Source organism: Triticum dicoccoides, chromosome 5B, assembly GCF_002162155.2.
Source record: "Triticum dicoccoides isolate Atlit2015 ecotype Zavitan chromosome 5B, WEW_v2.0, whole genome shotgun sequence".
In the NCBI taxonomy this organism is placed as follows: Eukaryota; Viridiplantae; Streptophyta; class Magnoliopsida; order Poales; family Poaceae; genus Triticum; species Triticum dicoccoides.
The window spans coordinates 137,765,358-137,776,412 of record NC_041389.1 but is presented as its reverse complement, the minus strand read 5'-3'; the positions used below and the strand labels follow the sequence as shown (position 1 = coordinate 137,776,412).

General features: G+C 41.1%; 1 protein-coding gene and 1 pseudogene across 1 annotated transcript; both read right to left on the bottom strand.

Annotated features, from left to right (window-relative positions):
- Window positions 1–4,705: 4,705 nt before the first annotated feature.
- On the bottom strand, window positions 4,706–5,488 carry LOC119305297. Its single transcript, XM_037581862.1, has 2 exons — window positions 5,355–5,488; window positions 4,706–5,267 (listed from the first exon to the last, which is right to left on the bottom strand). Exons 1-2 carry the CDS (start codon window positions 5,410–5,412, stop codon window positions 4,996–4,998), a joined length of 330 nt encoding a protein of 109 aa, XP_037437759.1. The 5' UTR covers window positions 5,413–5,488; the 3' UTR covers window positions 4,706–4,995.
- A 583-nt stretch (window positions 5,489–6,071) lies between these two features.
- The window catches only part of LOC119307841, a 6,101-nt pseudogene continuing 1,117 nt past the window's right edge, over window positions 6,072–11,055 (bottom strand).

The following is an 11,055-nucleotide window of genomic DNA, read 5'->3' as shown; positions in this document are numbered from 1 at the left end:
AGACCTGATCTAACTTTTCCCTCTTTCCAGTATCTAATGCGAGCCAATGATTTTTCCTCAATGTGTTATACTGTGTATTTAGGAAAGAAATTATTAGGGGAATTATTGGCCTTTGTTCACTCATTGGTAGAGCAATCGGGTTATGTTTTTCGCGGATTTGAATTGGTGTAAGTCTGTGGAATACATCAACAGACAGTACCATGGGATGAATGATACACATACATATCAATAATTATCATTGGGGATTGTCTGAGAAAGGACGCTTAGTTACATGGATAGTAAAGCATGAAGAGACAGGGTATGGTTGCACCCGTGAAGAAATTACCATGCATGCAATTGTGAGATGAAGAAAAATCCAAACAAGATATGAGAACGAACCTTCCGAATTAGCCTGAACCGATAGACCAGAAGCAAGATGTACACTGCTTGTACAAAACTAAGACTGAAAATAAATCAACGGAACTGTTAGGCTGAACATGGAATTGTAGGGAAAATTCCGCAGTAAGGTCGAAGATGGATGGGCTACATTAGCCAGTAACCATAATAGTTGTTGAAGGTGTTACTGCCGGAGGAAGGATGGGAACATGAAAGCGTGAGGGATATATATTGGCGAATGAACTCAAGTAGTACGTGTAGGTTTTCGAAATAGTAACTGCATCCATTAATCGCCACCGGCAAGTTGCGCGCATTACCTGCCATAAATGAGTAACCAGGAACTGATGCATGGTGGCTTAATTGCGGCGGATCGACTTCAAACGCTACTCAATGCCTGCAGCACTACTTCTCCCTTCTGCGTCCGCTCCCAATGCGTGCATCACCTCTCCCCCGCATCGATTGGCAAGGTCCGCACGGCGTCGCTCGCTCGCCTCTCCCCCGCATCGATTGGCAAGGTCCGCACTTGTTCGGTGGGCTTCTTACAAGAGAGAGGGCCCAATTAACTACAGACCTTCAATTTTGTTGCGAGAGTAGCTGCCCACTCCGGTAGCGAGAATCAGTGCGCATGAGTTTGATTAGATGGTCGAAAACGCCTAAAACTGGAGATCCGACGGACAAGAATGCTAATGGTTTGAGACGGCTGGAAAAGTGCTCAGTTTTAATGTATCTAAATGTCTCAATACTTATGGCTATTCTCTCTTATTTTGCAAGGTTTACCATGAAGAGGGGGAATGCCAGCCGTTGGAATTCTGGCTGAAAAAGGAGCAAACATTGGAAACCTATTCTGCACTGCTCCAAAAATCCTGAAACTCCACGAAACCTATTTTTGGAATTAATAAGAATTATTGAGTAGAAGAAATACACCAGGGGGGCCACACCCTGTCCAGGAGGGTGGGGGCGTGCCCCCCTACTGGGCGCGCCCCCTGTCTCCTGGGCCCACTGGTGGCCCTCCCGGTGTCTATCTTCTGCTATATGAGGGCTTTTACCCTGGAAAAAATCATGGGCAAGCTTATGGGATGAAACTTCGCCGCCACGAGGCGGAACCTTGGCGGAACCAATCTAGGGCTCCGGCGGAACTGTTCTGCCGGGGACACTTCCCTTCGGGAGGGGGAAATCATCACCAACGTCATCACCAACGATCCTCTCATCGGAAGGGGGTCAATCTCCATCAACATCTTCACCAGCACCATCTCCTCTCAAAACCCTAGTTCATCTCTTGTATCCAATCTTGTATCAAAACCATAAATTGGTACATGTGGGTTGCTAGTAGTGTTGATTACTCCTTGTAGTTGATGCTAATTGGTTTACTTGGTGGAAGATCATATGTTCAGATCCTTAATGCATATTATTACCCCTCTGATTATGAACATGAATATGCTTTGTGAGTAGTTACGTTTGTTCCTAAGGACATGTGTGAAGTTTTGCTATTAGTAGTCATGTGAATTTGGTATTCATTCAATATTTTGATGAGATGTATGTTGTCTTTTCCTCTAGTGGTATTATGTGAACGTCAACTACATGACACTTCACCATTATTTGGGCCTAGAGGAAGACATTGGGAAGTAATAAGTAGATGATGGGTTGCTAGAGACAGAAGCTTAAACCCTAGTTTATGCGTTGCTTCGTTAGGGGCTGATTTGGATCCATACGTTTAATGCCGTGGTTGGGTTTACCTTAATACTTCTTTTGTAGTTGCGGATGCTTGCAATAGGGGTTAATATAAGTGGGATGCTTGTCCAAGTAAGGGAAGTACCCAAGCACCGGTCCACCCACATATCAAATTATCAAAATACCGAACGCGAATCATATGAACGTGATGAAAACTAGCTTGATGATAATTCCCATGTGTCCTCGGGAGCTCCTTTCTCATTATTAGAAATTGTCCATGCTTATCCTTTGCTACATAAAGAATTGGGCCACCTTGCTGCACTTTATTTACTTTATTTACTTGTTACTCGATACAGTTTATCTTATAACAAAACTATCTATTACCTATAATTTCAGTGCTTGTAGAGAAAACCTTACTGAAAACCGATTATCATTTCCTTCTGCTCCTCGTTGGGTTCGACACTCTTACTTATCGAAAGGACTACGATAGATCCCCTACACTTGTGGGTCATCATCCCCCTAGTCCAATTCGGACTAGGCCTTGGGGGGGGGGGGGGCGCGGCCTGCCCTAGGCAGCCCTCTCTCTTTCCCGTATGGCCCAATAAGTCCCAATACTTCTACCCGACGAATTCCCGTAACTCTCCGGTACTTCGATAAATACCCGAATCACTCGAAACCTTTCCGATGTCCGAATATAGTCGTCCAATATATCGATCTTTACGTCTCGACCATTTCGAGACTCCTCGTCATGTCCCCGATCTCATACGGGACTCCGAACTACCTTCGGTACATCAAAACACATAACTCATAATATAAATCGTCACCGAAGTTTAAGCGTGTGGACCCTACGGGTTCGAGAACTATGTAGACATGACCGAGACACGTCTACGGTCAATAACCAATAGCGGAACCTGGATGCTCATATTGGCTCCCACATATTTTACGAAGATCTTTATCGGTCAAACCGCATAACAACATACGTTGTTCCCTTTGTCATCGATATGTTAGTTGCCCAAGATTCGATCGTAGGTATCTCAATACCTAGTTCAATCTTGTTACCGACAAGTCTCTTTACTTATTATGTAATGCATCATCGCGCAACTAACTCATTAGTCACATTGCTTGCAAGGCTTATAGTGATGTGCATTACCGAGAGGGCCCAGAGATACCTCTCCGACAATCGGAGTGACAAAACCTAATCTCGAAATACGCCAACTCAACATGTACCTTTGAAGACACCTGTAGAGCTCCTTTAGAATCACCCAGTTACGTTGTGACATTTGGTAGCACACAAAGTGTTCCTCCGGTAAACGGGAGTTGCATAATCTCATAGTTGTAGGAACATGTATAAGTCATGAAGAAAGCAATAGCAACATACTAAACGATCAAGTGCTAAGCTAACGGAATGGGTAAGTCAATCACATCATTGTCCTAATAATGTGACCCCGTTAATCAAATGACAACACATGTCTATGTTCAGGAAGCACAATCATCTTTGATTAACGAGCTAGTCAAGTAGAGGCATACTAGTGACACTATGTTTGTCTATGTATTCACACATGTATTATGTTTCCGGTTAATACAATTCTAGCATGAATAATAAACATTTATCATAATATAAGGAAATAAATAATAACTTTATTATTGCCTCTAGGGCATATTTTCTTCAGTCTTCCACTTGCTCTAGAGTCAATAATCTAGTTCACATCGCCATGTGATTTAACACCAATATTCATATCTGTATGTGATTAATACCCATAGTTCACATCGTCATGTGATCAACACCCAAAGAGTTTACTAGAGTCAATAATCTAGTTCATATTGTTATGTGATTAACACCCAAAGAGATTGATGTCTCTTACATTGCGATCTTGACTGCAAGCATGCTAGCATGTACCAAACCAAATGCAAAAAAGCTCTTTTTTGCAAGGGCAGTTCTCAAGTATGATCATCTCTCTTTGGGCAATTTGGTTTTCTAGAAGAAAGGTCATCCATGAGAACATCTTTCAGAGTCCATCTTCAATGCATCAATTCATAAAAATATATTTGGCAGAGGTACAGGCGTTGGAGAAGCGATTGTTTCAAAGCCTAGAATCAGATGAGACTCGCAATAAATGGCTTCCACCCTAACTGGATCATGCAAAAGTAAATGTTGATGGGGCCTTTGCCCGAGCGGGCACAAGATGTGCGACTGTGATATTTTGCAGTTATATTACTGAAGCATATGTGGGTGCATGATAGTTGTTGCCAAAGATATCCAGGACCCATTTTGCTAAGCTTTAGGCCTCCTTTGGTTTGAAGGAATTTCATAGGAATTCTAGAGGATAGGATTTTTATAGGATTTTTTCCTTTAGAGCCCTTTGATTCATAGGAATGGATTCCTATTTCTACATAGGATTGGTTCCTATCCTCCACATTTCATAGGAAAATAAAAATGGGCCTAGACTCAATGAAAAAATTTCTTTGATGTCAATCAAATGACATCTCGTTTCCTATTCCTGCTCATAGGATTTGAGATACATGTCATCTCATTTCCTACAAAATTCCTATTCCTATGATAATCCTATCCTATGAACCAAACGAGGCCTTAGCGTGTGGCTTTTCACCAGCGGAGATCTGAATCTCAGGAACGTAGAGATCTCGGAGTGCTTATGGAGAGAGATTGCCGAGTAGAAATCATCTTTTGATAGTTGCCGCTTTATTCATGAGCGTACAAACTTTAATTTCAAGGCGCATAGCCTTGCAAAGGACACGTCGTCTTTAGGTACAGGACGCCATATTTGGCCCGGTCATTCCTACGACCCTATTTCTGTACCTTTAAACATTCTTACTTCCAAGTACGTAATAAAGTTGCGTGCGTTTGCGTAAAGAAAAGCTACGATCACACCCGGCACTCCGGCGAGGCGTTATCGAGGGTGAAGTCGAGCTGCGTCTTGGCGGCGTAGGTGAACGTTATATGGGCTTGCCGTTGAAGATCGGCCAGCCGCTGTTGATGAGGCAGTGGCCTTGCTTCCGGCTCAGCAGGCGGAGCTTGGTCGTGTCCGGGATCACCGCGTTCACCTCGCCGAGGTTGCAGTACATCACCACGCCCGCCTGCGGGCACGAGCACGTGTTCTCCACAGTCACGCTGTACTCCGGCACATTCAGGACCAGCCGCCCCGTCAACACCGACGAGACGCGGATGTCCTCCAGTTGGCACGGCCCGGCGTCGCCAATAGCATGACCTGTGGACACATCAACGGCACATAAGATCCAAGGATCGGTGAGATTAAACTGCGACGACGACCAAGTATTGCATTGTTCTTTCGTACCTGTATGGAGAAGAGCTGCAACGAAGAGCAGGACCAGGATGCAGGCCTTGGACGCCATGCCCTGTAATGTAGGAGTAGTTCAGGAGAAGCTTTGATGTGATGAAGATTGATTAGGGTAGCTTGGCCAGCTATATATAGAGCTCCCGGCTCATACATACAGAGATCCCGAGATGATATGCAATATCTTACCAGTGTTATTTTTTATCTTAACGAAATTAAGGTCGTGAGATTGTTCGGTAAGTAAATTATCTCCTACAGAATCGGTGCATTAATTCCTTCTATCCAGGGCTATTAATGATCCTCCCGTTCAAAGAAATGATATTCTCTTCATAATTAACATGTGATTCTCCCATCCGAAGAATGATAGTACTCTCTATAATTAACAGTAGATAACACTTTCCATAAATTAATGCATGACTATTTAACATGCTTAGGTAAACTAATTAATTGCATGCAAATGTAGGTGAGGCAGAGATTAGGCGAGAGAGATAACTAGGGACGGTTTGCCTAAAGGGGTGTGCCTAGACCTAGATCCCAAAAATCCGCACCGGATCACTTGGATATATAGGATTGGTTGAATAACCACACAAAGCTTCCAATAGGTATTCAACCAAATTGTACATATATGATGAATGATTACAGAAATCGAGCTAAAGAAAGCAGACAGTATGAAATGCACCACACATGATGAACAATCATCGATCACCGAAAAAAACAAGATCTGAAACAGATTCAGACAAATTGATGGATCTTACACAGCTTCAGAACCAAATACCTTCTGAACAAACGGTTAAGATTTTCCAAATCATGGGTTAGCCAATCTAACTTATAGATGAATATTCACAGCCAAAAGCAACAACACTGCTGAATTACCGAAATCATCACTAGGCTTCTGCTCTTCGAGCTGATCCTGTTGATGGCAGATCAACAGAACAAAGTCAACTAAGCAAACAGAAGAAGATGCACTCTCTTCCCGTGATCTGTACAACAACTATTCTGTACATCAGTGATCAGTCACTGCTACAACAAGTCCAGTTGGTCACTGTCCATGTCCTCCTTCGCGAGCTTCTCAATCAACAGCTCCATTGTCCTGATGTACTTGGGCATGTAATGTTCCCCTACCATAGACCTCCCCAGACGAATCTTGCTGTAGAGATGTCGAGGTGTCTCGTACAGGGTGACAACCTCCTCCCGGCTACCTTGCTCACTTGTGTTGGGCTCTTCAGCAGCTGGCAATGCAACCATGTGCAGTATTCTTCCTGGAGGGTATAGCTGGAGGGGATCTTCAGAAGGGCTTGACGATGACGGCTCCATCTGCTTGTTGGTTAAGGATTCTCTGACCTGTCCTTCACTTGAACTTTTCAGAGGTGATTTGATGTCCTCTTTGTCGGTATCTTCATTATCTAATGGTTGAAGGTTTAACTCCCCAAAAGAAATTGAGACTAACTCTGTATCAGCCGCTTCAGTGTCGTTTTTTTTCAGTTTTCACATCAACATCAGTTTGATTTGTAATGTACCGAGTATGTTTTGCAGGGTCAACAGTCTGCTTCCGTGCAGAAGAACATGACCAGCAAACAAGAGTAGAACGTTTCTTCGTAACACAATTGACATCTTCTGAAGATCTGGTCCCAGCCTGGCAGATTCAAGTCATATGGCAAATAATTCAGTAAGTAACAACGCCACTAGTGCTTGCAGCAATATATTTGTTATGTACCTCGGAAGTGGGAGGCTGAAGCATATCGACATCTACAACTTTAGATTTTGGATCTGATACGAAGGGTACATGAGATCGCATGAAGCTCACAGAGCGATTGACGAAACCTAAGAATCTAGTCTGTTGAATTTGTTCACGAAGTTCATGCACCCATGATGATGCCATCACCTGCCATATTTGACTCCAACGATAAATATACGATATGTTTGACTAGGCAAAACAATTTATTGGAATATTTACTTCATGGTTTCCCACTTTGACTATCATCCTGAGAGGTACCTCTGTACGGAGTTTGGCAGTCGAAACTCTACCAAGAGATGGCACTACATCATTTCTATTGACGATGGTCGTAATGAAGTCTTTACCCGACTCAGCCAAGTCCCATGTCATGCAAGCAGCTGGAAAGTAGCAGCAGAAGTGTTAATATCTCACACCTACAACAGAAACTCTACCAAGAGTTTGCAGCATAAACAAAGAACATTGAGTTCCTTGCAGATGTTGAAAGCTCATACTTTCAATTCAGAGTTAATTCTCTTTTGGTTATCTACTCATAGTCCTTAGATATATAAATCAAAGGCTATCCTAAAACATCGATTGTCATCATCATTAGGCATGCATGTGAAATTGTTGTTCTTTCTTGCCGCTGTTTGGTTTTCACTACACGATTAACGCCGGATAGTTATTTTTTTCTAAAAATGAATTGCAGACCATATGCCTACAAACGCCAAAATATGACCATAAGAGACATATCACTATAAGTTACTACTATATTTGTGCAAGGAGCCGATACAGATTTTTAGTGAGGGAAAATTAACAAATGGAAATGGATGTTTTACTATTAACATCGTATATGTAGTATTCAATGCCAAAACTTTTGTACCCCTGGGCTTACAAGGCATACCTGGTCCAAATGCGATACATGTGGCTGATAATAACTTGTCATTCTCACGCAGAATGTATGTCAATAATGCAGCGATACTGGCACCCATTGAATGCCCAATGATCTAGAATAAGAAGATTGAGTTAGCAAATAGAATTAGAAAGAAGGTCTAGAAGTCCAGATGCAGCGCAAAAGTATCAAGCATCATATATTTCGACAAAACTCGATTAGCAGGAACTGCCAGACTAGATGGAAGATGCATAAAGAACAAGATTATCTAGTTTGTGTTTTTTAGAAAATAAAATTATTTAGTTTGTTTTTTTAGAAAAGAAAATTATCTAGTTTGTAGGTTTGATAGATCCTAGAACACAAATATTTTATTTTCAAATGATCATTTTCATTTTTAGGGTCCACAAGATAGAAATGCACTGCCTACCTAAGTAAACTAAAGTAGGCTTTAAATATACCAAAATGAATTTGTAAGTATACGCTGGGAGAAAAAAGTGATTCAGGTTTACAAGGTATCAAAAGCATATTATCATATTCATTAGCCCAAGTTATTCCATTGCCAAGTGTTTTTTCCAGTAGTGACTACATACTTGTGTAGAGTGTATGAACCAGAAATGCACTGCTTAATTATCTAAGGAATTTGTGCCTGTCTTTCTCAGCACCGGAAAATCTTAAGAAGTCAATAAGAGAATCTTAATTGTCTGAATACGTCACTGTTTTAAATAAGCTGCACGCTCAGAATTTCCTACCTCAACAGGATATTTGGTTGTTACAAGTTCCAGTTCATATATTCCGAAAGGTGTGTCACGGTCAATCTAGAAGGAGAGAAGCCTTGTTTGGCAGTCCATCCCTGTCCTAAGTAGAGATCTCAGGAAATCTATAATCTGCTTGATATAGTAATGGCCAAATCGTTTGTGATTACCACTGTTTTTTGTGTCTGGGTTTTTTAGAATAAAAATACGCTCTAATTGCAATCATCTTTCAAGAGCATGTTCTTTTGGCAATACATAATGCTTAATTTTCTGTAAGCAGAAAATAGAAAGAGCATCTGTAGAGTCAGAAAACTCAAATATATTACCGTAATTCTGTGGTCCGAGAATTGCTCTACTGCCTTACTGAGGCAAGGAATGGCCTGATTTGCGATCCAGCGAGCCGCTGTAGCCATCCCACAATGCGCATACCCCAGCACTAGGTTGGATACACAGCCATCCTTAGCCACAACATGATGAAATGGAATGTCTGCTCCAGTTGCTGCTGTCAACCTTTCCTTAACACTAATAGCCCCCCGAATGAAAAGGAGAAAGCATTTGGAGTCTCTATCACGGACAATTGTGAAAGCAGGCTTCAGAAACTGCACAGAAGAACATAATTTCAACCGATTTGTCCTGATTTATAATCTGTACTAAATAGGACAAAAAATTATCAGTTCAACAAGTTGACTGGTAAAAAATGGAGTGTTGACTGGTACTTACGCACCCTCGCCTTAGATTTCTTAATAAGAACATCACTCTGATCAAATCCACCAAATTCCAAAAACACTTTGTATGGCTTCTTTGAGAAATACATGCATAACTTCATATATCTGAGTAATGAAATCAGCTCCTCTCTTGCCCCAGGCCCTCCCAATCGTACAGAATCACTCCCAGCATACTCATGCTGCAGGTTACCCTGATAAAGTAAAACAGTACGTCATATGGATGTTAACATATGTACTACTCCCTTTGTAAACTAACATAAGAGCGTTTAGATCACTACTTTAGTGTTCCAAATGCTCTTATATTAGTTTACGGAGGAGTACTTCACAAACATGAGCTGGTAAAAAAGGGAAGACCGACACAGAAATAGTGTATTCTTCTGATTCTTCCGAGTGTAAAATATCTCAAGCAGCTAAAAGTGCCTAGCATATTTATCTAAAGTAGGTATTCAGCTTCAAATCTAACAACTGCTTTCCTTTAGATCGCTGGAGCTTATATTAATTATAGTAGCTATCAGAGTTAGTGCTCTATTCCCTTCAGTATAAGCAAATATCTTATTTAGACAGTGGAGTCTGATTTAAGAGGAAAGCTAAATCTTAGTAGCCCCAATGTAATGAAAACTAAGAATTGCCCTCGTCCAAAAAGAAAAAAAGATGCACGCTTCAAGTGAACCGAATAGGAAAACTGAAGAAGCACTGCCAAATATCGAGAAACAAAGTGAAGCTGAACAACTGATTACTTTAGCAATTCCTTTAAACCAACGGAAAAAATGACCTAAAATAGGGGAGAAAAAACAAATCATTAATTATTCATAGGAGAAGAACACTTTGACTTTTTGCAACCTAATCACCTTCAACGAATTAGACTGTTTATTATACAGGTTTTTCCAAATCCTGAACCAACTGGCTCACGTCAGTTTCTCCATGGTCTGTTCCTTCCTTAGATGCTTCACACCATCCATGAAAGATGCACACACTTACTAGCAACAAATTTCTTTCCTAGATGCTACACAATTAGCATAGCATCAATCCAACAAAGAAATAGGCATTGCATTTGATTAGCTAACATGTTAGTTTTAGTGATAATCATCATATGTTCCCAGCATCAACCAACTAAATTTTCCTTTAATCTTACTATTAAGCAAGACAAAGCATGACAACCCATAATACTGAGTCATTCACCTTCTAAACTAGGCTCTCTAGAAGTTAAAAACCTCCTACAAATGTTACGATATATCTTAAGATTTCCAGGAGATCAACAAACCAAATCCCAACAATCATATAAGTATAAAACATCATGAAACATTTGCGATTGCTTCCTGCTACTCTTTTTTCCATCCTGGCACGTGTGGTAAGCTATATAAATATTCCCTCCGTCTCAACTTTGTACTAACTTTAGTACAAAGTTGTACTAAGGTTGAGACACTTATTTTGGGACGGCGGGAGTATAAAATAAACCTCGGAACTAACGACGCTGTAAATCATAAGAAAAAAACATACGGAATGAGAAATAACTTGCTACGTATGGAAGTAATCAATTCACGGAAGAGAATATTTCGTTTCGTTTCCTTTGCCTGCAAGCAAGCAAGATAAGAAAGCCGTTTTCTCGAAAGTTCGAATACGC